At 44.9% G+C, this 27,888-nt stretch overlaps 2 protein-coding genes across 6 annotated transcripts in view; one reads left to right on the top strand and one right to left on the bottom strand.

Moving 5' to 3' along the window:
* The first annotated feature begins 340 nt into the window (after positions 1–340).
* ccdc181 (coiled-coil domain containing 181) lies at positions 341–5,903 on the top strand. Of its 3 annotated transcripts, none has more exons than XM_004570216.5 (6): positions 341–1,441; positions 2,825–2,940; positions 3,306–4,319; positions 4,404–4,550; positions 4,719–4,879; positions 5,183–5,903. In XM_004570216.5, exons 2-6 carry the CDS (start codon positions 2,836–2,838, stop codon positions 5,352–5,354), a joined length of 1,599 nt encoding a protein of 532 aa, XP_004570273.2. In that variant the 5' UTR covers positions 341–1,441; positions 2,825–2,835; the 3' UTR covers positions 5,355–5,903. The 3 variants fall into 3 exon arrangements, with proteins under 3 accessions (XP_004570273.2, XP_004570272.2, XP_004570275.2); XM_004570215.5 differs by having other exon boundaries at positions 343–1,441; positions 4,404–4,571; XM_004570218.4 differs by lacking the exons at positions 341–1,441; positions 2,825–2,940 and adding an exon at positions 2,950–3,047 and having other exon boundaries at positions 4,404–4,571.
* Positions 5,904–6,435: 532 nt separating this feature from the next.
* The window catches only part of p3h2 (prolyl 3-hydroxylase 2), a 43,609-nt gene continuing 22,156 nt past the window's right edge, over positions 6,436–27,888 (bottom strand). For 2 of the 3 annotated variants that reach the window (XM_004570219.2, XM_076880199.1), the window contains exons 2-15: positions 17,471–17,623; positions 16,815–17,004; positions 14,696–14,827; positions 13,512–13,639; positions 11,398–11,487; positions 11,016–11,056; positions 10,581–10,672; positions 10,350–10,477; positions 10,166–10,261; positions 9,875–10,025; positions 8,760–8,877; positions 8,598–8,673; positions 7,932–8,072; positions 6,436–7,433 (exon numbers count right to left, since the gene is read on the bottom strand). In XM_004570219.2, the coding sequence (XP_004570276.2) occupies positions 7,341–7,433; positions 7,932–8,072; positions 8,598–8,673; positions 8,760–8,877; positions 9,875–10,025; positions 10,166–10,261; positions 10,350–10,477; positions 10,581–10,672; positions 11,016–11,056; positions 11,398–11,487; positions 13,512–13,639; positions 14,696–14,827; positions 16,815–17,004; positions 17,471–17,623 (1,629 nt within the window). In that variant the 3' untranslated portion in view covers positions 6,436–7,340. The remainder of the gene's footprint in view (positions 7,434–7,931; positions 8,073–8,597; positions 8,674–8,759; positions 8,878–9,874; positions 10,026–10,165; positions 10,262–10,349; positions 10,478–10,580; positions 10,673–11,015; positions 11,057–11,397; positions 11,488–13,511; positions 13,640–14,695; positions 14,828–16,814; positions 17,005–17,470; positions 17,624–27,888) is intronic. The other variant, XM_076880198.1, reaches the window with a different exon arrangement.

Raw genomic sequence — 27,888 nt, 5'->3', positions numbered from 1 at the left:
GGAATACGGTGATGACGATGATTATGATTAAAATATAGTCATACAGGGTGTAACAGTAACAGAGAGATAAACATATCTGTATTTATAAATGACATACTGGGTAATGATGTATAAATGATGAATTAAACACTTACTAATACCTTACTAATGCTTAATACTGTGACATTATTATTAAGTATATATATCCAGTTGCTAGCTTGATAAAATCGAGCTCTCTTGCTGCAAAGAGGCAGAAACTTGTACCCACGTAGTGTGCACTGTTGCTGATTCTAATCATCCACGAGTGTTTTTTTTATTGACTCATACATAAAGAAATACGAATTTACTTTTGAAAAGTAAACACATCATATAATGTGTTCGTTTTTATAAAGTCCTGAATCATTCACCAGCATCTGCAGCATTGCTGCCACAACACTTCCTGCTGAAGGCTCCTTTCAGTTGTTTCATTTTTGAGAAACATCTTTGCAAAGGTTCACCCTTTAATCACAAGGCTTGTTATAAACAAATGAGAGCATGCAAAAGTACAACTTCCAAGTTTTTTAAACTACTTTGGGGTGAAAGTCTAGAGTTACTTACTTTAACCTGTGCTAACCATTTACACTGATGTGTTGTACACATACTTCTTATCAGAGAGGTGGTTGGAGATAAATGACTTCCTTGTAAATTTTCTCTTTTCTCTGCCCTCTTGACACTTTTTAATCTTTCATCTGTTGCCTGATTTTGTTTTACTTGCCTGCCTTTTTTATTCTTTAATAAAACCCAAACTTAAATAAAAAAAATGTCACGACGTATAAAATGCAAATAAAAACGTAATGCAAAGACTCGCGAATCTCACAAACCCAAGTTTTATTCAGAACATAACACAGAAAACATATCAGTGTTTAAACTCTTCGTATTCTGGTTTTGTTTACATTTTACACGTCGTCCTGACATTTTTGGAATTGGTTTGTTTTTTTATTCTCACCGTAGATAAAGAGGCAATCTTCTAAGTGCAGCCTATCCGGGCTCAAATGTGCGCTTTAGTTTTGTTTAGTCATAAAAATGTGCAATAATGGAAAGACTCGCTCAAAAGGACCCAGTTTATCTATAGTGCTTTAAATTTAATCGACCTCAGCCTGGAGGAACAGATAACTCATTTAATAACTTTACTTTATTCAATATTTACGGTCTTTTAACACCCCCTGGCTTTTCCCTCATGTTTACGCTGTGTTCATGGAGATTTTCTTTTTTGTGAATGCGTTTAGCAGGTGGCGTGCGCATGCGCATGTGTAAAGCGTGTTGCTGGTCTCTATGACGACGTGTCTATTAAACCTTTTAGGGGCCGTGGAGAGGCTTGAAGCAGATTATGTGCACAGGTGTTGCTCCACAGGCCGGCGGGGACTACGCAGGCCAGTTAGACGGTCGATTTGTTGTTTTACTGAAACAGGAAGAGCTGCTGCTGGTGAGTTTAACATCACTGTTGTCACATTTTACACTGCTGCTTTAAAACCGATCGATGTAATCCGACTGGGTCCAGTCTGCTCTCAGCCTGCCCTCTATACGCTATAAAGCGATTGAAACAAATAAAGTAAAAGCTAAAGACGACTCGACTCTGTTTCTGTGTTTTAAGCTGCCTGGTGGAAGCGGCTGTGACCCAAACACACATGCACTGAATCAAAAGCGCGTATAAATCTATAGATGTTAGCAAGTGAGGGATATTATATAGGTATTAAAGCCAAAAAGAATTGTAGATTTTGACAGCTATTCAACTTTGATCTAATACATGAGATGGGCACAAAGCCCTGCTACAGATTTATACCTAACATATAAATGAACCCACTTAAAAGTGGCTGTGATGGAGTTTTTACCATAACATGGCAAATACAGGTGCTCACAAACGCTGCAACACAGAAATATATTTCTTTTGGATTGTCTGTTGTTAGTTTTCTTAAAGCACAGGCCCGCTGTGAATAACGCCGGTCTGCCTCTATGTGCTGATCTTTGCATTATTCTTTATACTTAATGTTAACGAGCTGTTAGTGGTGCCCAGGTCGTTGGACATCAGCCATCATTGGCTGGATGTCATGTTCCTACACTTGGGTAAATAAGGTTATCTGTGCTGATATGTACCTCCTTTGTTTTCTGACCTTTACTGTTATATTTCGGCATAAAATAAACAGCACATATTATAGAGGGACACTGGATTTATTCAGGTTTCTGTGTGATCACCACAAATAATGTATTTAATGAGGAAGACTATGATTATGCACTTTTTGTCTCATGTATTAAGCACCAGTCAAGAAATCATCCAACCTGTTGGTGGCAGCCTCTCTGTGATTAAACACTACAAGAGAAACCCGAGAACACAACCAGCAGATAAAAACAATATAACAACACAATCCACACAAATGCAGCATCATAAACAGCAGGTCAGATACTAAGATTTAAATCAAGGGAAATTTAAGCCTCAAGTTTGAGAACAATGCACGTTTTACTCTACAGGAAAGATGCTCACCGTGTAATCCCAGATGTATCCTGCAGGGTGTTTTCTGCACTGTGATCTGTACTTATTAGACTTCAATGAATAATATAAAACAGCTACTTTTCTCTTGAAGCCAAGTCACCCTCTCACAGAAAACAGTGAGCAGAAAATAATCATCAGTGATTTTAAACCTGAGGTGTGGTTGGGCTGCACAGGTGATCTCCACGGTCTACAGCGATGATCGCATCGTCACTGTGCTGTCTCAGGCTTGACTTCACTTTCTTTGGGTGCTACAGTGTGAGTGTGTGCAGGGAGAAAAACTTTTATAAGCATTACGTCACATCCTTCCGTCCCCTCTTTCAGTTCGGTGGTAGATGATGAGCGAAACAGTTTGCACAAAGACTCAGGAGGAGTACGAGGACGACTTTGAGAAAGATCTGGACTGGCTGATCAGTGAGGAAGGCCGGAGCGGGGACCAGGTAGGTCTGACATTACATCTCCTGCATCTCGTCTTTCTAATCTTTCTTTCCTTTTTAGCATGCAGTATATATCTGAATGCTGCTCTACTTGCTGCAGGCTGAATGAGGTGTGTATACCTGAGCCTGCTCTGTGAAAGTGTGACAGCGAGCAGTGTTGAGTTACCAGACCTGGCACACCGAGTTTGGATGTGAAACCTATGCTGCTGAAATGCAGCGGCATACTTTCACTGTTCCACTGCTGGATGTAATATTGATGAGCAAAATAAAACATACCTGTTATCTGTTGCTCAGTATTGATGTTGCACCTTCATTTATATGCAGACTTAATTAATGCATGCAAAGTACGTCTGTCTTATCCCCCACAGGGCTCTGACTATGAGGACATAGAGGCAGACATTGACAAAGAACTGGAGAAGGGTGAGAAACGACAGGGAATGAAAGGAAAGGAGAATAACTACAAGGAAACAAAGCGAGACAACAAAACAGAGCAACTGGAAGAAGATGAAGAGAGGTGGCCATCTCCCATGGAACCATTGGAGTATGACTCAGACAGGGACAGTCCCAGTAAGTCATCACCTACAGCCCCACCTCCTCCAGGGATGGATGACCAAACAGACGAGGAGAAGAAGTACATCCTCGAGAAGATCCAGCAGGCTAACCGGGAGCTGCAGGATCAGGAAGTGCCAGATATGACACGACGGAGGCGGTTGCATTTTAAAGAGACATTGGTGGACCTGGTGGTGCCTCCGCTGCAGTTTGAGAGAGATGGCAGCAGCGATGAAGTAAAGGGGAAAAATGGGAGCAAGGAAAGAGCTGAGGATGCACCGGCAGATACTGAAGTGTCGGGAAAGCTGTCCGAGCTAAAGATTTCACCTCGCAATGAAAGCAGGAGTTCTGAAGGAGGTTCTGGCAGGGCTGGGGAGAGCAGCGAGGGAGGCCAGGGGATGAAGGAGGGCAGAGTCCTTGTGGAGAAGGACGGGAAGTTTGACCTGGTCAGCCTAAAAGAGGTGGAGAGTCAAGCCCTTTTCCCTCCTTTAGCGAACAACTTCAGTGACAGTTCACGCTCCTCGCCTCGTGTTCAGGAGCAAAATGTAAACTCTGTTAAGATCCACAGTTCCTCCTCTTCTCCTCGCCTTCGGGCTGCCTCCTCCTTGTTTCCACAGGCAATAGATCACCTTCGGGCCCCCAGACCTCCAGCACAACCAAAGAGCAGGCCTAGCTCAGCCAGCCAGAGTCAGAGAGGCAGTCAGAGGAAAAGCAGCAAGAGGCGGGTGCAGTCTGCCACGGAGACACCCAGCCAGGCCACGTACACCCTGACCCCACAGCAGAAAGAGCAGCTGCAGAAGATCCAGGAGAGGAAGCAGAGGCTGGCCAGAGAGGTAGGAAATGCAGCGAATTAGGTCATTTCAAAAAAAGGTCTGGCTATGGTTGCTACATTTCTTCACAGTTATTATGTTTCTCAGGCAGAACAGAGGAGGCGTGAGGAAGAAGAGCTGAAGAGGCAGGAGAACGAGCTGGCCTTCAAAGCCTGGCTGATTAGGAAGAAAGAGCAGCTTCAGGAGGAGAGAAGGATCCACAGAGCCCAGGAAATCGAGAGAATGAATTGTCAAGTATGGCCACACGGGGGCACAGTAAGCTCATAACACAGTCGCTACACGAGGACCACTTTTCCCCCCAACACTTTCCGTGTCTTAAACTTTGATGCAATACAAAGAAAGTGTCCGGTAAAAGTGACCCGACTGAGGATGGTAATACGCTGCTTCTGCGTCCCCCGTTAGAGAGACTCCAACCCGGACCCGGAGGAGGCCTTCAGGTCATGGCTTCAGAGGAAGCAGGAGCAGCAGCACAAGGAGAGGCAGCTGGTGGAGTTCAAGAGGCTGGAGGAGGACAGTGGGTACCTGTTACACAGCCGTGAGGAGTGCGACGAGGCTTTCAAACTGTACGTCTGCTTTTAAACTTCGTAACCTGCAGAAAGTTTCATATGATGACTTCCTGGCACACGTAAGAGTAGAGACAATCACGTCTGTCACCGCTTGTTTCTGCTCTAAGGTGAAGTTAAAGATTTACAGGTTGAATTTTGGTTCGTTGATTTATATCCTGTCAGGAGTAAAGTTACATTTAGACAATATTAATAATAAAAAGCAGGCTAATGATGCAGCCCTCATCTGGCTACAAAGGGCAAATATTCTGAAAGCGTGCTGGAAGTATCAGCTGACTGACAGATACCTTTTTCCTCCCTCAGGTGGCTGAAGCGAAAGCGGACGGAGAAGCGAGCGGAGCAGCAGGCGGCCCGAGAGCACTCCCGCAGGCTGGTGTTAGAGGAGCGGCGTGCGCGGCGCATGAGGGACTTGATGTGCACCGCCAGTGAAAGCAAACCGTTCAGAGTCACTGAACAGCTGGCCTACCGCTTCTGAGCCGAACCAACCCGGCACGCCGACCAAAGCCACATGTTACCTCTAATCAGGGTCCCCACAAACTCAAACTAAGGACTCGGGCTCGTTACAGAAAGCAGGTATAAACTCCCAAGTTTGTTAAACACGAGATGAGCGAAATCCAGGTTATTTGTTCCAGAAAGAGGGTTAACTGAAACTCTGACTCCCCCCGACACACTGTTTCATTTCCTCATTGATAGGGTTAATATCAAAGTGTGTAGCAGAATGCATTAACATGCACATGAAACCCCAGGTTTAGTTTAGTGGTGCATTTAACACGAGTGCTTTCAGAATCAACCAGCCTTGGATCATGGATGTGATCAGCACACACTGTAGATTTATTAACAACTCAAAATCTGTTGGCTACATGTTTGTAACATGCTGACTCTGTGGTCAGTAAGGCAGCTGTCTGCTAAATATCTCAATGACACTTTTCTGTCCACCTCTTTTCTTTTTTACGATAAATATGACTCAGTCCACTGGATGGGTAGGTGGATGGATGGATGGATGGCTGGATGGATGGGTAGATGGGTGGGTGGCTGGATGGATGAGTGGGTGGATGGATGGATGGGTGGGTGGGGGGATGGGTGGATGAATGGATTGGTGGGTGGGTGGGTGGATGGCTGTTTGGATGGATGGATGGGTAGATGGATGGATGGATGGGTGGATTCCCTGCTATGGTGAATCATGATCAGTTCTGATCAGCGGGAAGCACAAGCTCAGAGTTTACTGACCCTGGTTTCTGTAGCAGGGCCCTGGTGGAGTTTCTTGTTCGTCATTTTTGAGCTTGAGTACATTTGTAAAAGTACCACAGTGACCTCTCCTCTGTAAATAACTGAATAACAGGAAATACAGGTGTGGCATGGTTTGAGTAAATGCTTGCACAAGTTGTGAGTATGGGCGGAGCTCCTGACAAAGTGCTGCGATGTAATCCTGAATAAAAATGACCTTTTTCCTATCGTCTGTCTTTTCTCTGAGAGTTTGGTTACATAAATACGTTTTCTGATAAATAGTATTGTTAGTTGCTATACGTAATTACACACAAAACAATAGGGACACAAAACACGTGAAATATTTTTACTTTATAGGCATGTACACATACATGTGTTCTTCAGCATTTCAGAATTAAACAGTAAAACATTTTGAACCCACGTAGAAAAGCCAAGTTACTCTTATTTATTTTTCTTCTCCACCTGATCTCCAGTGCACGACTCGACCGTTCTGGACCAACCACACAAAGTAATAAAAGACCGTTATTCAACACGTATTCCTTGAAACAGGAATAATTGGCATCTTTTATGAAAAAAAGTTTCTTATATTAAATGTAGCCAGCAGCTGTCATTACAAGACAAACACAATGAAAAACCAAACACACTCTGTCCTCGTGTCAGTGAGCATCTTAGGCAGTGTTGTGCAGTGATTTATTACAACTAATGAACTAAACTGACTAAAGATGTTTCCCGTTTCACTTAAATATTCAACAAGACACTAATTATTCAGATGAGTCTCATTTTAGACTGAGAAAACAACAGTGCACCGCATATTTAAAAATATATTACAGTCATAGAAATACAAACTAATAAAAAGGGATAATGTGCTTAATATCATACTTGCCTGTACCATTTGTGAAGACACAAGTTAATATATGAACATACAGTGAAAATGTTGGTGTTTAAGTCTGTTGACCAAAGCACTGAAACTTCACAGTTGAGTGAGATTACAGATACAAGCTGACGACATCGTGTCGCTCCAAACACACGGAGGCTGTGATTGGATCGAACGCCCAAGAACCAAAATGTAAACTCAAGGTTGAACGAGAAGCAGGAGGAAAAATCAAAATAACACAAAACGACATTGACCTTGCACTTCCAAAACAGTAGAAAAATAGAAATGTTCTGATCCAGAGGTCATTCAATAAATAACATATACAAGTGTTTGACTGAAGAAGGTGGCGCCATTCTGACGTTTCTACAACTCATCTTTGGGGTTGATGTTGAGACCTTGACCGAACACATGCTGCGTGTCCAGGGCCTGGACCACCTCGTCCGCCTGCAGTCGCTCCTGTAGCAGGAAACAGTTTGTCCAACACACTTATTAAACAGCACAAATTCGGTGAGATTTTTTTGTGTTTGTACATTTTTGGTTAAAACATTCTTCCTTTCCAAACGGTCCCAGTGATTTCTACCCGTATAACCAGTATCACACAGGATTACTTTTCATAATAAGTTGTTCTACTGTTGAGACTTTAATACAGCAGCATGTAATTAAGTACACAGTGATCACTGGCACATGACTCCTGCCTCTTAAGAGGTCCTGACATATCGACAGAACACCTGAACCTTTTCTTGATAGAACGACAACAAAGTGCACGAAACAAAGTGTCCAGCACTGAATCCTCTGACAGCGTCCTCCATTAGAAACTAAGGTAGTTTTTATTCTACCAACTGAGTAACAATGTGACACTGTTACAGTGTAACCAGTTACTTCTCTCAGTTTATTCTGCAAAGACGGTAACTAGACACTCCACCAGCAGATGTAGACAAAGAAGCTACGTTTTACCAGTTCTCTGTAGAGTGGGTTCAGGGTGAACCAGAGAGCCACAGCACACCTCTGTCCACTCGTAACGGCCTTCACGCCGTGTGGATTTTCCCCTCCTGATGAGAAACCTACCATTCTGCCACACTTTGGTTTCACTGATGCCTGAAGGGGACGACAGAAGGACAGATGTGAGGCTACGATGATCTTGTGATGTGAGCACAAAGCTGAAGATAAACCGTGACACTTAAAAATCATCAACTTCACACATTATTAGGATTTTAAAGTAAATATTATGTTCATGAGTTTTTGGGTTTCCAACGGTCCAGATCCTGCACACCATGCTGGGATATTCCAGCTTTCCAGCCATCAACTCTGTGAAACACCTTGTTGGTGCAAAAATACTCATGCTTGTCAGACTATGTTAGCATTTTAGACTCAGCTGAAAAAAAAAGGGCAACAATGTGTCCTTTGGCTGGTTTCAATTTAAAATGAGTTCCTTGCCAGGTTGTCTTTGAATGATTAATGTGTTAAATGGCTTAAACAAAAAAACATTCCTCTGAAAACTAGTGACAAAGCAGCCTGAAGAACTACTGCTCAAGAACATTTAACACGAACTTACAAGTAAACGTGTTTGGAAGCAAAACAAATAAAAGCTATGAAATCATCTTTGCTGGGCAAACTTCTCACCGTGACGGTTTTGGCATCCATTTCTGTAAATATGAACTCCCCTCCTTCAAAGTCGGCATTTAGATATAACAGTGCACTGAAACAAAGAAGGACATTGAAACAGGAACGTCTCACAGTATAAAACAAACCTCACAAACACTTTAGTCTGGATAAACCTCGTACCTGTAGTCTCTGTTTGTGTAAGCTGGAGGTTCCTTCCAGCACTCATTGGCATCAGGGTCCAACAAGCAGTTGTCAGCATGGATGGGATGGCTCAGGTCATTCCTGTGATCTTGCTGACCTAAGGGAAAAATGACAACACTGCTTTTCATGTGACGGTAAACGCAACAACCATCCATCTTCCTGGATATCCGGTCGTAAAGTCTGACGTCACTAGCCGTGTCTGGGCCTAAACTCCGCTGCAGGTCCATATATCAAACGATCACTGTGGCATTACTGAGAGTTGAAAAACTGTCTAAAGTCTTTCATCTTTAATAAAATGATCAGCGTTCTGCTCTACCAGGTGTAACAACTGAGTTTAACATCCAGGCATCCATGAAAACGGAATTTATGACATTTAACGGAGTTAGAAGTTAGCAGGGAGTTAGCTCGCTAGCTTCTATCTAAATACAATATAGCATGTCCTGACTGCGGGGTTTTGGAAACAAATTAAAACGTGCAGCTCAGCTATCACTTCCAGCATAAATGAAGACAGAAAACTAAACAGCAGTGACGTTTGTAGGGTTGCTGAAGTTGGGCTAGCTGGTATATAATGATGTGCTACGTGACCGCTAGCGACACAGCTATGTTAGCATAATATAAACAAGCTAACTTTTTTTCCACTCGATAAAAGTTACCGTGAGTGTTCTCGGTGGTCAGGAACAAATGTAATCGCATGGCAGGATGCTGTAAAAGGACCAAACTTCAGCCAGGAGAACAACTGAGATAATCCATCCACAATACGAGGTTAGTCATTCATATACTGCTGCATGGGCTGGGCTGCAGTTACATCCTAAGGTTTTAAAAACTGAGCTTAAATAAATGATTAGCGGTAATAAAAGCCGAGGGAGGTCAACAGGGATCACTGACTGTTTTAGGAGCTTTTTGAGATTAAATAGAAGAAAATACATAACATTAAACATGTTAACAACACAAAAGCCATATTAAACGCAGACTACTTTAGGCCCGGAAGTAGGATTCGTCGCGTCATCACTTAACGACCGGATTTGAAATCATTGGTGTGAAAGGCAGCATTTTATTTCCTTTACTAAACACTGGTTTTGGCATCAGCTGAAGACCTTTGATGGCTGTCCGGCACACCAGGTGTGTGTAGGAGAAGTGCAACGTGGAGTTTAGCACGAAATACGACTCGATGATTCGTCTCGCCCGCTCGCTGGTTTCGTAGAAGAGGCGAGCACTTCTCATTGGCACTCTGCCCTCAAAGCTGTGCTGGGAGGAGAGAGGGAAATTGTAAACGCCATCAGAGTGGAGGTAACCTAACAGTCCTGTTTACAGTTTATGAAGCTTGTCCTAACATTCATAACCAGACTGGAAATTAGAGACTTGTTTGTTTAGTGACCAGTGTTTACCTGCAGGGTTTTAAGCACACTGGCTCCTTCGAACTTCTCATTGGGAGTGTGAGGGGACATCCTGCCTTTGTAACCGTCTCCTGCCATCGTGACAGTCTTTAGGACAAGAATACAAAAACCACTTTAAATACAGTTTCACACACTGAGACAGAAACAAATGCACGATCTGTAAAACTGTCCTTACATGTGCCAGCTGTCTGAGCTCTGCACACTCTTCCTCAGATAAAACATGATCCAGCAGCACCCGCTGGGTCCCGTTCAAAGCCGCCGAGTTCTGCACCAGCTGCACGCCCTCGTACAACAAGGGGCCCCCTGCCCAGATCACAGCATGGGAAGAATGCAGACTGTTATCTCAGCCAGTGGTGGTCTTCATCCTTTTAGCTCCTCATTCTGCTGTGTTAGCACCAAACTTTACCTTCCTTGAGACTCTGCGGAGACGTGACGGTGACATTTTTCTTATGCGAGATGGGAACATACTCCATCCAGCCATCGGTGCCTGAGGGAACGCTGAATGTGGAGAGAACCTGGTGTGAAGATACCCACTCAGGAACAGCAGTACGAACATTTTCTGAATTTAAAGCTCACAACACAAATACTGGAACTGTGTTTAGCTTCGTAGACATCTCCACCTGCCTGGAGCTGGAACAAACCAGCGTGCCCTTTGAAGGTTTGACACACAGATTTAAAAACGTCCGTCTATAAAGCTGAGCGAGCGTGGCGAGGGCGAACCAGCACATGCCTTTAATCTAGAAACTTTGGATTTGTGAACTGAAGGCAGTCTTTTCATTACCAGACAAATATAATATAAACAAAAGGATGAATACACATCACGTTGTTTACAGTGTTTCACCTGTTTGAGTCATCTCTTCCACCTGTGCTCCTCCAGTAGTTCTGAAAGAAAAAGAGAAACTGTAAATGTGCATGTATTGTTACGTGTGGCGGCATGGCCAGCAGGTGGCGCTGTTAGCTGAGCAGATAGACGTGCAGCAGCCATGCCAGACACCTGTTACCCCTGCTTTGAATGAGCCAGCAGCAGCAGGGGCGCATTAAGGCTGCTACACACTCTGCAGGAGATCTGCTCTGCATCACAAACATACGGACTCACTTACCAACAACTGCTCGTTAAATTACAAACTAAATCTCCTTCATTTTTGGGGGAAAACAAAATTAAAGAACGTCGGTTTGTTATTAAGCGCTCAAAGGCTGCTCCAGGGTTTAATAGCATAACTTACCCCTTCTGTGAATTCTGCACCCATGATTTTGCTGCCAATCAGAAGGAGCTTTAGTTCCTGTTTGTGCCTCCTCAGGTACCATGCAGCTTTCTGTTGAACAAAAAAGGATTTATGGTGAACAGAGTAAAGGAAAATGTCATCTGCATTGTTTTTCTGCTCTCTGACAAACTCCACCTCTCTGAGGTTAAAACCCTGCTGTCGACTCACCTGATAACAACCAAACTAATTAGTTGCAAATTGTTTCTGTTTTAGTTCCACTTACTTTTCCAACCCTCGACTGCAGAGACACAACAACGGCATCAGATGGCAGCAAACAGTAAACATGTCTCACTTTAAACATTTGATTTATTTCTATGTTATAAATAATAAATAACGGTTTTATTTTGATCTCTCGTGCATAAAACACCTTCAGACAAAATTATTCATATTTTAATACGAGTCCTAGATAACTCAGAGGTCTGTCCATAATTTCTCCAAGCTCTAAAAGTCACAGGGTATTCCTCTTGTCCGTATGAAGGAAATGAGAATGAGACCGTGTTTCCTTTGGCTCTCTGCGCTTCAGTGCCAGGGCTAATGGTTGTGATGTGCTCATTTTCTCAGAGGGAAACTTTCCCTCCTCAGGGTAAAAAAAGAATAATATTGCAGTAACACAGAGAGCTGCTCTGCATTGAGGTGGATTGTATAAGATCTAAAGCTCCCACAGTGTCTCACACACTTCTGTGATTTTTTCCTCCTCCCGAGTGCCTAAGAAGCCAGACTCATCAGCGGGGAGGCGGTCGGACGTGGCACGGGACCCCGGACTCTGTAAACGAACTCTCCCCAAAAGAGGGAGAGGACGCAGAAGAAGAGAGTCTGCGGCCCAGTGACTCTTCTGTAAACGGATGGGGATGGAAAGACAATACACACACACACACACACACACACACTCAGTGTCTCTAATGAATAACAGGCTTTAGGAGAAAAGCTGTTTACTTGGAGCTGGACTGAGGCAGCGTTTCCCTCTTAAAGCAGCTGATCAGAGTTTAGGAAGAACAAACGCTCAGCGCACAAGTAGCTGATGAGCAGTAGTCAGCCTCTGCAGATTTCATTTTCACTAGCTTGCAGACATTTAGCCTTTAGTTACTCAGAATAACAATAAAAAAGATGGCAGGGGAAACTATGTTGCCGTAAACATTGCATGTCGATAGAGTGAAATGTGCCGAGTGCTGCCAGCTGGATGGAAAACGTACACGAGTGAAAAGCAAACTTGAAGAGGCAGCAGCTGCCAAGTGGCAAGTAGCTGCTTCATCCAAGACATACAGCAGGAGGGCCGCTGCCTCTCGTCTCCTCGGGTTTCCTTAAATCCACACTTTTCCTCTCCAGTCCCGGACGTCTCACGCCAACACTCCTGTTACATTACTGCACATCCATCTCAAGTGGAATCTTTAGCCTTTATTTAATCTTTACTGTTTCTTTGACGCACTTGCCAGTTACCTCAGCCTCATTCCTCTCAGCGCAGAAAGGTGTTTGAAAGAGTTTGTTCTCATAACTTAAAAGAAACCGCATAAAGCCCGGAGCGCCTCGATTAACCTGATTACACCGTCCAGCTTTGAGTCTTTGAAAAGAGGGAAAAGAACAAGCAGAATCACGTCTGCAGATAATTAAGAAGTACCGGCGGCGATCAGTGCTACCCCTCAGCCTCCTAGTGATGCACATATGGGATGAATTTCAAAATCCTACGTCACCTTGTTCCCCAGTTATCGCATTCACAAGATTTTCAGGAAACATCACCTCTGACCTTGAGGTCAGAGGTCACTGAGACTCGAACTTTGTGTCCACGCCACCTGCCTTCCAGTCGCTTCAGTGAAATCTTCTCAAATGACTTGTTGGTGTTTTATTTGCATTTTTACTTTCATCGGTAAAACTTCCATCTTTACATACGAACTCAAACAAACAGAGGCCAAAACAAATGATCGCAGCTCTCTCATGCAACATCCTGCATATTCGAGCAGTAACGTAGCCGGGCACAGACACTAAACACACTCGACACGTTGCTCTTCTTATGAAGTTTAATTTAGAGGCCCATTCACTAAATTCATCTGGTGTCTTCACGTCCAAACACATCAGCTCCTTACCTCTCGTGGCTCAGCATCATGTCCCAGCTCCTCTCTGTAGTAATCGGCGTTTTCCTTCATGAACTCCTCTCCCTCGTGGAACAAAAGGTAGGTGAGGGCGCACTGCAGCGCCTCCTCCAGCCTGCCCGCTGCAGAGAGACACACAAAGCAAATGAAGGAGTTTTATCTTGGAGTTTCCACAGGAGTAGACTGTATCATGCATGTCACACATGTGCAAAGTGTGTACCGAGTGTTTTGTGAAAGGACTGGAGTATGTGAGTATATGAGACTCATTACAAACAAAGCCAAAGGTTGACGTAGTGGAGACGGCGCACACACAGGCTCAGGTTGCTACAACAGAAGGAGACCAGCGCCCGTCACCGAGCGCTTCCTGAGACGTCTGCGAGCACAAACGCACTCCTGACGAGAGGCTGAAGGTTAACCAAAGCTCTCCTACCTCTGCTGCAGTTTATTATCTCCTCCCAGGCGTCAGAGTGTGGAGCTTTGAGAAAATGCCACTGACGTGTTTAGGAAAAAGCTGCAACGGTATGAGTCCTGCTGGTGCTGAGGAGTGAAACAGCAGGAGGTCACAGGCAGCGACGTTCCTGCCTCGCAGGCAACAAGCACCTGCCTTAAACTTCCAACCTTTAACAGGATGTTAGCGCGAGCGCTCCGCGCATGAACTTTTTATCAAGAAAACAATGTCGGACAAAAGTTCAAACTTTTTAAGTCTGATTTTTGAGTCATTCCCATTATTATCACACCCACACTCAGACCCACTGATCCACGATTCCTTATTGGAGCCACATGTTTACAGGTCATCACGATAATCAGTGATGTCACAACTCCTCAGCGCCATCTTTTCCCGTCTACGCGTTGTTGCCGTGCCAACACTTCTGTGCTGAACTCTTCACTCCCTCGTTTAGATGTTTTCACACTCGCGCGCACCACAGAGCACCAGCATCAGGTTCAGCCACGCCGTTGATGCTCGTGATACAAGGTGAGACTCGACCGGCGTGCCGATCCACTCGTCTGCAGCTCTTTGTGGTCGTGGGGCCTTCGTGTACACACATGTCTGTGTTTGTGTGGGCGTTGGACTCATGGGTGGAGCCATCTTCATAATTGTGCAGTCAGACTGAGCTTCACACAGACAGTGTCTGAAAGTATTGTGCAGTCACCATTTTTTACACTAAAGAACAACCTACCTTTGAAGTAGGCAAACTGAAGGTAATCGTAGTGCAGAGGCAGGTAGTTCTCCATAGGTGAGAGGCGGCCGGGTCGAGTGGCGAGGTCTCTGACACACTCGTGCTCGCAGTGCAGCACCTGAGTGAAGTGATCTGCAAACAACGAAAGATCTCAGAGCTGGTCTTTGATTTGAGTTTAGCATAAATTCCTTCTGCTATGAGACGAGGACGTAACTCTTCCAGGCAGGTAACCACGGGGTCGTGCAGAGAACGAACTCTCATGTTGTTGCTTTATATGTTCATAGTTCCAGAAACTGAAAAGATGTTTGACAATAGGCCTGAAAGAAGCCGCAGGAGGGATCCTGTTACAGGATGTCCTGTGTTCAAAGTGCACAGACACGCCATAAATGCACTCCAACATACACACATAACAAACTTCATGTTATAGTTACTGCAACTCATACAGATGGTATGAGACCAGATCTGGGATTTACGCACATTAAAGGCCGACTTTCAGCTGGTCTAATGGAAAAGAGCCCGAGCTCATCTCAGGGCAGATACTTCATCAAAACACTGACGAGTCCCAGTAAAGTCTAATCTAAAACACAGAACATCTGAGAACTTTCCGAGTCCAAATTTGGAAAATAACTGGATAAAAACGTTGATGAATAAATGAAAAAGGTTCTCGCAGTTTCCAGTCTTGGCAGATCTTTGTAGAATGAAACATTAATGGAAATTCAAAAAACAAGGCTCAGCACATGATTTCCTCATGTTGATCCCTGAGAGGAGAGCCAGCAGAGCTCGATGAGCGTGCTTTATGAGGACGTGTGCTCATCGTTTATGTGCAAGTATACTGAGGCGATGTCTGAGCAGCTGCAGCAGCGCTTTCCTTACTCTCTCGCAGGAGCAAAGGTCGGATCTGAATCATGCAAAGGGATTTGACTTTCTGGGTCAGTGAAGGAGAAAGTAATCCTTTAAAACTCCCGTATATGCGAGTCATGTTGCGCATTATGACGATCGCAGCCTGTGCCGTGGCAGCGCTGTGGAAAATGAGCCTCCAACTGTAAGTAAAACAAAGCCTCTCAGCGTTTATGCATCCTGGATACGACTAACCTGCAGCTACTGCTCAAACTCAAAAACTCTTACAATAATAATAATGATAATAACACCCTGCCCAGTCACAGTGTAATATAATAATACTAAAATTATAACTGTGATCTGGTTCAACAAGATCATTAAGGTCTACAGAAACAACACAAACTGACAGCAGTATGTGAAGCATGAGATAAATGCCTGTTATTTATCCAGCTCATTAAAAACGTTTGAACAATATTTTGTGATGAAGCTATGCGGTTAACCTTTCGCCAGCTGTCAGTGTGATGGACGCCAGGCTGCCAGTGACCTTTGGAGTTGAACTGAGAGACGCCATTAGGGAGATAAAGTTGTGTAAATTACACTAACTTTCATTTTTGTGGTTAAAATCCCCCAAAACTGTCGACGGGAAAAACACTGAACCGTTTAAAAAAGCTTATCTCGTGGTGTGTTCAGGTACAAGAATAAAAGCTCCTAAAAGTCAGCTTCACAACACGTTTCCTTTTATCTGTCACACCTCGAGTCTCAGCTACAGAAACCTTCATATTCTGAATGAATAAAAACCAAAACACATCCAATAATTGCATGGATGTCACTACAATTTTAGTTAATGAGCCCAGGCATGTAGTAACTAATGCTCCTTTAAGCAAAGACGCCAAGAACAACGATCGCAGCAGTGGAATGAGGTGACGGGAGAGAGAGCTGGCCTGGGTTCAGGCCGTTTCTGCCAAACATGGTTATGAAGCATGTCGACTGCCTCCCAGAGCTAACCGCACAGCTCTGCTAATAATTCTGAACAGACTCAACTAAACTGGGATTTATTGGGACTCTTAAACATGCAGCTCAAACTCGACTCTGACTGGTGCAGACAGACGTGCCATAGCTTTTGACTTTGCGCGGGACACGTGAGAGAAGACGTGACCTCGGTTCTGGATCTCAACTGCTTTCTTTTGTTTGCTTACTGCAGTGAAAAGCGGGAGAGCAAAGCAAAGGTCAAAGGGCAGACTGGAACCCAGACGCCTCCTCGACAGAGCGCCTGATTTCTTACCTGATACGACTTCATGGAGGCTGTAGCGGTATCGGAGGTGATCTTGGCCCTCAAACTTCTGCGGGCCTTGGCACAGCGCCCGACAGTCCACGTCTGCCTTGTAGTATTCCACCAACGCCTCCTCAAAGAGAGCAGTCGCTCCTTCGTAGTCGCCTTTATCGTACAACTGCACTGCCGCTGTGAAGGAGCGCTGCGACAGGAGGCGATAACCAAGACAAAAACGATTTCAGCCATATAGTCGCAGAGCAATATGATTCCCATAATGATGACAGCTGGTGAACGTCACGTTCTGCCGCTGAGGAAGGGCGGGGCAGCACATGCTTCAGCAGAAACACTTGGGACTCATCCACAGTTAAAACTTTGAACTGAAGCACAAGTTTCACTCAGTGAGACACTCAGAGGCAGCTTCACCACAGCTGCCACTGAGATGTTTCCAGTCATTAAACTGCAAGCACCATTAACACAAAGCCCCTTCAAACAGGAAGCGCCGCTTCCCATGGTTTCCAACTTTTGGAAAGAAGCAAAGTAGGAAAAGTGAAACCTCGGGCAGAAATGCTTTTTGTATTAAATTCAGTACACGTGGTTTATGAAGATGCATCAGGACATGAAACCCAAATAAACTGAAATGTCTGACAGATTAAGGTTTTGTGTCTTGCCTGGTGAGGCCGGGCTTCTCGGTCCACAAAGTGAGTTTCCTCGACGCCCTGCAGGTTTTTGTACTGCTCCAGGTCCCGGCCCATCTCCACATGCTCTGGATTGGCCTGGAAGTAGGTGTGAGCCGCCTCTGCAGCCTTGTCGGGCCGCTGCAACTGGAAATAAAAAGAGCATAGACAGAAAGAAAAAGGGGTTATTGAAATAGTCGTGTCAGCAGAATTAAGAACTTCAAGTTTGTGACGGGCATTTTTGGAGCAAACTACAGTAGAATTCAGACAATAAATTTATCTTCATGTTTGCAGCATTAAACAGATGGACAGCTCTCTGTTATCCATAAGCTGACGTGCTATACCTGGAAAGAATCTGCAGCCGTTCTTCTGAAGCATCTGCCCGAAGAAACAGATTACTTTCCTAAAATGTTTGGCATCGATTTTTGAACTCATAAAATAATCATTTGTACAGTGTTTCTTCCTCACTCAAACTCAAATGCATCCAAGGTGCTCGTCTGCCATAAAGCAGCAACACGGGGGGGCAAGCACACGCTCAGCATGTGCAGGAGCTGAAGCAGCAACGCTGCACCTGAACAACTGCTGCCCATAAAGCCAAACAACGAGAGGTTTAGACATTCAACGAGACGAACATTTGGGCGTGACCACTGATGCTTTTTACCTCTAGTTCTCCATCGCCTGCTGAAGTTCAAAGCAAGCACAAAATAGGAAAGACAGAGACTTTATTGCCCGACAGGCTAATAAGAGTATTTCAGAAGCTGCTGACCAAACAACAATCAAGCTGATAGGAAGGAATCAACCAACGAATATAGAAGAGCATCTGTGAACACACACCACACTGAATCCTGAAGCAGCCACAGAGCCCACCGAGTGCTGAGCCAACAACAGGAAACTCGGTACCAGATTGGAGAAGAGAGGAAACTCGCTGCCGGTCTGCTGGCTCTCGGTGGGCTGAGGATTTGATGTAAACGATGTGAAAACCTGGATCCCTGTATCAATAACTCCTGCTGGTGTAATGATGTGGGGGATTGAACACTTTGGGCCGCTCAGTACTAAGGCAGCACTTGGTTACTGTTACAAACCAAGTCCATCCCTCTGCGACGGTGGGGCTGGTTGAAGCCACGCTGGGCTCAGCATATATTAAGCTGCTTTTTTTAGATGTAACCTTTACAAAACACCGCTGCTGGCTCCGGCCTCAACCGAACAGCAACAAACCAAACAAACGGATCAGGGGGAAGATTAAGGGCATCTTGAGCAATTTGAATTCCAACGTTTGCCCTTTTCATCTCTAAAACGACCCACGCGGTTTGTAAAAGTCGGCTATCAGGACGCGCCTGGTGCCTTTCAGATTAGATAGTCATCGCGTTCAAGCCTCAACACGGACACATTTCTCTCTGCAGCCAACTCTGTATACAGTCAACAAACAAAAGGGCTCTAAACACCAGCCTGCATTGGATCTGGTTCACTGGATGTCACTCTGTTTGAACTCAAACATGATAAGTGCCTGCAGGTTTTAATCTGCCGTTCTGTTGGATGGCTATAAACACGCTACCAACAAAGCCAAAACTGAGCGATAAAGAGCTTCGAAATTCAAATGAAGTGCTCGACAGTGACCGAACTGTAGGCAGAAGCAGCCGAGTAGAGAGCAGAACGATTACAAGAGAACAAAACACAGAAAGGTGAAAGTTGACAAGGTTGGAGACGATGTCGGCTGCGTATCCCCTGGAAGGCTGCTCAGCAGCAGAGCCATCTGACGCTAATTGTCTCAATCCATCATGTCGCCAACAGGTGCAAATTTAAAGCAGACCCCAGCATTTCACAAGCTAACCTCTCTCCAGTCGAGTATGTCGGACTGACAAAAACAGAACTCCACACACGCCAACCCCTCATTTGGCCACCAGGCACCGATTCATGTTTGCCAGTAAAAAGGCATTTGTTACAGTAAAGGTCTCGCTTTGTGCTCCTTTGTTCTTTATTAGATAAAGTTCGGGAAAGTCCACATGTATGCACGGATATCCTTTCCTGCAGGGACCTTAATGCACAAACTCACATGCTGAAGATAGACAAACAGAGACGTCTTTGTGTTTTCTGTGGGGGATAAAATCTTCCAAGAAGTGTACATCATGAAAGCTGCAGTGGCCTGCTCTGATGGAAGAAGCAGAGCCACAAATAATTAATTTCTTTTTGAAGAATCCCTCCCCGTCTGTCTGACGGCCAGCTGGACATGCTGGGTTAGTCCTGAGAGTGAAGCAGCATTCCTGGACTGAAGACACGAACACAACTACGATAAGACCGAGGTGTCTTCGACACGTTCCTGATGAAGTTCAGAGGTTTAAGATAAGGAATAAGATCAGATGGTTGATAAGTAGATGAGAACGTGTGTTCTGAAGATCAAGATCAGCTTCTTATTTTAAAAAAGCATGGATGATCTTTGTGGCACGAGTTTGGCTACCAGCCCACTCCTGCTGCAAACACTGGGAACTCCACATTTTAACTCAGCGTAACATAAAAGGTTTGAAAGCTTTTGAAAACCACACAGGAAGAAACGGAAACATCAAATTTACACAACCACGACGTGCACATACATGCACGATGACGAGTAATGCAACCTTCGCTGGAGTGCACGGTCTGAAGTGGACCAGAGGGAGGAGCTGATGGCACAGCACACGCTGCTGCGTTCGAGATACAACATTCTCCTTTAAGACACTGTTGTCAGCTCTGATCATCTGCTTTGTGCACAGTACCAGCAGGTCACAGCAGCTTGGTACACAGTACAGCCACCTATTCTCTCCCCAGCTGCTAACATACATTCACAGGGACGACATGGCTCAGGGCCTGCTTTACCAAGGCAGGAATCATTCAGCCAATCAGACACAGCACACAGTGCGAGGACCCCTGCACACTCAGGACTAAATATACTGTTCATTAGCAAATAGCAAAGTTTAATAGTGCCGGAGGTCATCAGTCTGAGATGCTCGCTACCATTTTATGGAGAGATAAAACAAAGTATTTCTGAGAGTCGGTGTACTGACTCAAACTGCGAAACCCCCAAGTGAGTCCAAGCTGGAAGCTTCTGCATTGAAAACACATGTTCATATATCAAACACTCCCTCAGCATGACGGAGCCCGAATCAATCACGGCTGTGGGATTTCCATCACGCTATTCGGCCGAACGTTCGGCATAAAGACAGTCATGTGTAGGTAAAGCCAACTGATGTTTTATTAGCAGCAATATTTCTGCATGTGGTGCAAATATTGCATCGTTGGTATCACTTCTGACTACACTCAGACTAAATGCTGAAACAATTCATTTTTTGCTGACCGTGCAAATCAAGCACCTGACTGCAGCAGATGGCCCCGCCCCTCCCGGAGCCTGGTTCTGACGGAGGTTTCTTCCTGTTAAAAGGCAGTTTTTCCTTCCCACTGTCGCCACAGTGCTTGCTCACAGGGGGTCATATGATTGTTGGGATTTTCCCTGTATGTATTATTGTAGGGTCGACCTTACAGTATAAAGCACATTGAGGCGACTGTTGTGATTTGGGGCTGTATAAATAAAGCTGAATTGAATTGCAGTGTCGTCCTCACTCGTGCATGAAACAACACATTTCCCACACGTGGGACTAATAAAGGTTATCTTATCTTAAACCAGAGACATTACAGGCAAATGTTACAGGCAGACTTTCTGATGGTAGTTTCTTTTCCTGTCAAACAAACGATTGCAACTGTGAAAACTGACGGATTTTAAATGAGTTAGCCATATTACACGTATTCATTTGATTGTTAGAAAGCTGCACTGTCAGTCACAGTGAACAGAGTTCAGCTTTCACTCTCTCCAAAACAACACAGCAGGAATATTTTTCCTGTGCATTTAAAACTCAGTTTCTGCCACAGAAAGCAAATCTTATGATGTACAAGATGTAAACTGTGCTGACTTTCTCCTCCCTCGTGAATTTCAAAGCCGCACCTGCAGAGATGAATAAGCACCAGTCAGTGTGTCCAGCCTTGAAAAGAGCGACCTGTGTACGAGCTGCTGGACCGCCCTGCCACTCAGAGACGTGCTCTTGATGTGGGAACGTGTTAGTGCCAAGTTAAATGTGCATTTGCATGCTTTTCTCCTCTGGGGCTGCACCTTCCAGTCAAAAGTATGCAGATAGGTGTGGGCTGGCGCTGAAGACGCAGTGATGATGTGACACAGTGCACACATGGCAGCGCTACAAGTTCCTCTGCACACAGTTCTGAACAGCTGAGAGATGAGCAGTCTTTATAAGCTTCTAGATACCAAGAAGTTTGAGCTTTGAGAGTGTTACACAGATTTTAGTGTTTACGTCAAAAGTAGGGGCAGGAAAAGCTGCAGGATAGTAACAATTTCAAGATTATAGTGCACAACTCCTCTCCTATTCCACTTCTTCTTGCAAAGGTTTCAAACAAACTCCTCCCAAAATGTTACAGCTTTGAAACTTGAGGGTATGCAGGCTGAACACGGCGTTATTTTTCTGCCACTATTCTGAGCGCACGTAAAAAAAGTTTGGTTTTGTGGCACAAATATAACGGTGTAGAGAAAGAGTTGAGCGCGAACGGGCAGAAATGTTGAGAGCGTGAGCAACACATTGTGAGCGAGCGCAAATGCAAAAACTGAGCGAGAGGGGCTGCTGTTGTGTGTGTGTGTGTGGATAATAGCAAATACTGAAATACATTTTTTGTACGCAGCAATGAATTTTGTTCACTCAAATTCAGCTTTTCTTTGCTCGAAATAAATTTCTCCTCAAAATGCAACACTTGCACCTGCAAAGTTTGTTCACGTGCGCTCAGAATAGTGGCACAAAAATAACGCCATAGGCTGAAAGGCGTCGCTGCTGTATGCTTCAGCCACTCAGTGAAACTGCAGTTTGTGTGCATCTGTCCTGATAGAATTAGAATAGAATAGAATTCAACTTTATTGTCATTGCACATGCACAGGTACAGGGCAACGAAATGCAGTTTGCATCCATCCAGAAGTGCTTTAGTGATATAGATATATTACAATATATATTAGCAATAATATAGATATGTGAGTATATTACAGAAATGGGTCTATTATGGTATGTTATAATGTACACGGTATGAAGTATGTTGTGAATATTCTATAACTATAAGTACGTACAGGCTGTAGTGAGTACAAGCTATGTACAGGATATGAACAGGATATAAATATGAAAAACTATACAGAATATGAAATAAATAACTTTACAGAATCTGAGATATACAGCTATACAGAAATGGGAACTATGCAAGTTGTAAACAGTTGTAGAATTAAAAATTATCGTATTGTACAAAATGATTATTTACACAGAGCTATACAGATCTTTAGGATATGAAAATGTCAGTACCTCGGTTTATCTGCCAGATGCAGATATGAAACGCTGTCATAGTTGGCAGGAGACGAGTCAGTCATGGTTCAAAATACGTCTCCTTACCAGGGTTGTAATGGCTCAGCAATGGCTGGCTCTAGCAGATCAATAATAAACGAGGACAGGACTGGGATTGGTCTCACCTGGTGAAGAAACCTGCACACACCTGCTGACTCTTAAGGCTTTTTACTGCCAGTGAAAGCTGCTGCAGCTATACTGAGTGAAAACTTGACACCGGTGCCTGCAAGAGAAACCCACCGTGGGAAAATGTGTCCAAATGGATGATCGCCTCCGATGAGGCGAGCGCATGCTTCCTTCTGCTTTGCTTCAGAGGTCACCAGCGAGCGCTTTGATTGATAATTCAAGCGTGGAAGGAAGTCTGGAAAAGACCTCGTGTTTGACGCTTTCAGTGCCCGTTTTGAGACCACGTGCCAACATTAACAGGAATGAAGCCCATTTTTAAAAAACACAAACTTTAACAGAAACATATTACAAAGCTTGCTTTTGATTCACGCGACTCTAATTGGCAAGGAAAATGTTGTTACACCTACACATTAGCCTTTCCATCTCGCACACTTAAGTCTTTGAATCTCTGGAGCTTTGATGGACAAAACATTGCTTCAGTAGGAGCTAGCTGGACACACGGCCACATAATGTCTTTACTGTGTGAGGAGGAGTGACCGAGCCGCACCTTCATCTCAGCTACACCAAGGCTTGACTTTTTTTGCTCTACTGATATAATCAAAAAGCCCAACACATTATTTGGACTCCAGCTCAGTTTTTCCATGCTAGCGAGGAAAGCAGCCAGACGCTCAAGGTGCACATGAAACACGGCTAACGCATGAAGCACACGCTGTGGGAGAAGACAAAAAAGAAAAGTGGGCCAGTGGAACTTTTCCTCTGAGTGATGTCATGGTTAAAGTGGTCCGCTTTGATCTGCTCCATCCTCCTCCTCTCTCATTTGTCCATTCCTGCTGACAGATCTGCACAGTGGCCTCTTTCTGCCCGTCCTTGACCCTCCCCGTCCTCGGCCCAGCATGTGCTGATCTAATAAGGTCACGCCAAAGGAATTCCTAAATAAACCCTCACCGCTGCTAAAAAGCCTCTTTCATTCCACCCATCAAGATAGGAGTCCCGTGTTTCTTCCTGAAAGTGCCTCAGACTGTACACTGAAGACAAAACAGCAGTAGATAATAACGCCACTGTTCAGCAGCGAGCTTCAGACACGTGTTGTGAAACTGCTGGCTGTCCTTAGAGAGCGAGGGGAGGGTGAGCGTAAGCGACCACAGTGGTCTGAACTCATAATGTACAACAGGCGCTCATGATCCAGAATCTCATTAGCTATCCAAACATAACGAGTCCATGTATGAGCTCAAGTGGATCAGACAACCTGACCTGAGGCGGCTGGAATCTGCAGGCATGTCTGGGCTGCGACTGACGACACCGGGCTGCAGGGGGAGCATCACTCCCTCCAACTTCAGCGACATCCAAGGAAAGACTTGCAGGAACGCCAAGACAACCTGACTTTCCCTGTAAGCTATGCTGACGCCACCACATGAGCTACTGTATCCTTGGACAACCATCACACTCTTTCCCACGTCAGATCGTGCTTCCCGGGCAGCGTCAGGGAACACAGGACCGACTTTGTGTGGAAACGTTAAAGAAAACATTAGGTGCAAATGTTTGAAGCAGTGCAGACGGGGTGGAAAATCACCCATGATGTCTTTCTCCTTCCCCCTCCTCCCAACACCTTCCTCACATTCCCTCCTGCCTGAAACACAATAACACGCTCTCTTCTTCCAGGGAGAAACAGGCCAGCTTAGCCAACGTCTTTATTTGGTTATTATCCCGCAATCTCACACTCCATCGGTTTTCATCCACATAAAAATAGGTGCCTCTTTCCCAAACTGGAAAAGTGTTGACCAGTCCAAGAAGTGTGAAAACAGTCTTGTCTGTTGCTTTGTGTAGATCTTTTTTTAGACCCTGACAGAAACAGGAGCCCGTGAACGAAGTGCCACCGGCCCAGCTTTCTCAGCAGCTTCTACCATGTTGCACGGGATTCAAGGAACTTACTTCAGCTTTTACTCTCCCACAAGATTAAAGGGGAAACGTTCGGTATGTAAGAGTTTAAAAAAAGCTTTACATTCACACAGGTGGAAACCTACACACAGAGGTTATGGGTAACATGAGCTGACTAATCCCAGCATGCAGCGCTGCAAATGAAACAGGCTGACGCAGCCGAGGATCAAACTCGTCCTTGGAGTTGGTGAGAAAGAGACGAGATGTCACAATAACCTCTGAAAGCTGTTTGCTCTCATCTTATCTCTCTCTGAATAACCACAGAGCGAGGAATCCTCCATTTTGGAGGATGTTTTGAGAAACGGCACATTTAAACACACTGCATGCCAATCAGGCTCAGGGGTCAAAGGTCATTTCCAGATGTGGCGTTTGTGTGTCAAAGCTAAAATAAAGACAAATGTTGAGTTTACACGAGAGAAGCGCAACAAATGAGCGAAACTGTCAGTGTGGGAGAGACTGCCTCTGCAGACAGCATCCAGCTGCCCCCTCAGCCCGCACTCCCCAGAGGAACAGAAAATATGTTAGTTCATGGAAACCTGCTGATTACCAGCTGCCTTTCAGTGACACCCACCTACTTCTTCTGTGGGGCCTTTGCTGAGAGGCTGAAATGCATCCAAGAGCCACAGCTGGACCAGAAGATTTCAACAGAAGATTCAGGAATTTGGAAACACTTGAAGCCTTCAAACTTGTGTCCTTTTAGTTTGATAGAAATCTCCATTGAATGTGCAATTAAGCTCATTTCCCCACGTCTCTGTAAAACTGAGCGCATCAGCTACCACGGCAGAAGGAACATCCAAAAATGCACTCAGCTGCCGAGAGTCAGGAGCCGGTTCAGACTTGGTTCAGCTTCACTCTGATTGGAGTAATGGACCCACCTTTTCCCTCGGGATTAGAAAAACAAAGAATGATGGAGTGGTTCTGTTCAAAGTGTCATAAAAAGACTACAGCCCATAAATCACACCACAACCCTCTGAGCCTCAGTCAGGGGGGAAAGAAAAACCCTTTTACTGCATGGGAAAGGTGAAGAAATGTCCAAAGAAGCAGAAACAATAAAACCTGCGTGAGTCAAAGACGGAGCCTCGTCTCTCTAAGCTGACGTGCTCCAAGAAACCAAAAAGAAAAACGTCTCAAACCAGCTATGACCGCTCTGTGTCTAATTCTTCCCTTTCACGACCGTCCCGCTGAGTTTCGCATCTCCTGCAGAAACCACCATCACTGGAGAGCGATGCAGCGAGGAGGTGGGAATGGGGAGAAAACGCAGACGGGAGTTCAGCTCGCAGTAAGAGGCAAAACGCCGAGTTCATAAAATATTTACTACAAACTTTTGGACGCAGAGAGAAACACTTGGCGTTTCTTCTGATGTGGCGTTCGCTTGTTCTCCTTTAAACCAATCACATTAAGGATGTTTTTCCTGGTTAGTTTAAAAGTGCTTTTTATTATAACTCTGTTATAAATCTGCCACAAAGGCAGCGGACTCTGTTTTGTGAGCTACAAACTATTTGCTGCTCCCTTATTTACAAAGGGCTCGTCACAGCAGGAAGACGTGTGTCGTCTCCGGGGAATCCAACCAGGAATCTTTGGCGTGTTAGCCAAGTGTGCAAACTGCCACACTACGCAGACACTCTGGGGAACTACAGAAGTGAACAAATAAATAAATCAAGCCACATCTGTGTCAGCTAATATGAACATAGGAGTGAATTTCGATTAGCAGCTGTTCAGGAATGAAAAGCTCAGGATAAATTAGCTGCATCATCCACTCAGACTGGAACAATTATTAGACGTAGAAGAAATTCTCGATGTAGCTGAAACCAAACCAGACGCGCTTTTATGTCCTCCCGCTGCGAGATTTCAGCACAGCCTGCTTGCACATGACAGCGACAATAACTCTGATTCATGAGCACGTTTTTAACAGCCCAAATACATTCTGCACATAATGGGATGATGCAAAGAAAAGCACATGAATCCTCAGTGGAAGCACTGGGACGAGACGTTTTCTCCGCATGTCGCCACTTCCCTCTTGGGGGCTGTTTGAATGCCCCCCCCCCCCCCCCCAGCCTTTGTGGGCTGAGCGTGGCTCTTTGCACACATTTGCTGGGGACTGCAGCGGAGTGTGGACACAAACGCACGTTCAGGATGTGTTGGGACATGTGGAGAGGAACTCCCGCTCCCATGAAAAGGGTGAAAACATGTGATGTCAAACTGAGGGTACAGCTGAGCAGACCTCTGCGCTGCATTAACAAGTCAGTTCAAAGGGCTGTGATTTCATTGGTCGGATACCTTCACACGTGTTTTCTAAATTTATCCTTGCCTAGAAAAGAAAATGAAGAGAAGGAATCCAGTCCGTCCACGGTGAAACCAAAATATTTTACTGTGATTTCTGGAAATGAACATTTTTTAGTGGAAGCAGTTATGAGGCAGATACAGAGCAATGCTGCTCTGCACTCACACACAGCACGACTGCTGATGCTGTCACATTACACAAATGTAACATTCCTGACACCCAGCATGGGGACTGGAATCCAGCTCAAGCCTGCCAGTGCATGCACACACACACACACACACGTAAAATCACATGATAATGGTTATGAGACATTTTAATGGGAACCTGTCAGACCTGAGGCTTTGTTTGTGTCCGTGCATCTTTCCACAGCAGTGGAATTCAGAGGTTTGTGCTGCAGTCACCGTAAAAAGAAGGAAAAAAGTCTCACCAAGCAGGTCTGTGCCTGTCTCCCTCTTCCTGTTTGTGGTCACATCCTCTGCAGAGGCATTCGCCCCCTACCGGCCCTGTTATTTGATGGGCCTGGCTGCGAGGAGCTGGACAGGTCTGAGGTCAGGGGTCGCGGAGGTGTCGGGCTGATGACCCAGAGGTGACACGTTGCATGCTTTGCATTCTCAGGTAGTCATGGAGGAAGCATGGAGCATAGTGGGGGGAAACTGTCCAATAAA

The sequence above is a fragment of the Maylandia zebra genome, linkage group LG23 (genome assembly GCF_041146795.1).
Source record: "Maylandia zebra isolate NMK-2024a linkage group LG23, Mzebra_GT3a, whole genome shotgun sequence".
NCBI classification, from domain to species: Eukaryota; Metazoa; Chordata; class Actinopteri; order Cichliformes; family Cichlidae; genus Maylandia; species Maylandia zebra.
Note: the sequence above shows the minus strand (reverse complement) of the source record. Positions and strands in the feature narration are given on the sequence as shown.

Bases quoted from the DNA above. Each gene is read 5' to 3' on its own strand.
- ccdc181 (XM_004570215.5), top strand. From the start codon at position 2,836: ATGATGAGCGAAACAGTTTGCACAAAGACTCAGGAGGAGTACGAGGAC. The intron at 2,941-3,305 runs GTAGGTCTGACA...TATCCCCCACAG, and splicing joins AAGGCCGGAGCGGGGACCAG to GGCTCTGACTATGAGGACAT. The intron at 4,880-5,182 runs GTACGTCTGCTT...TTCCTCCCTCAG, and splicing joins TGCGACGAGGCTTTCAAACT to GTGGCTGAAGCGAAAGCGGA.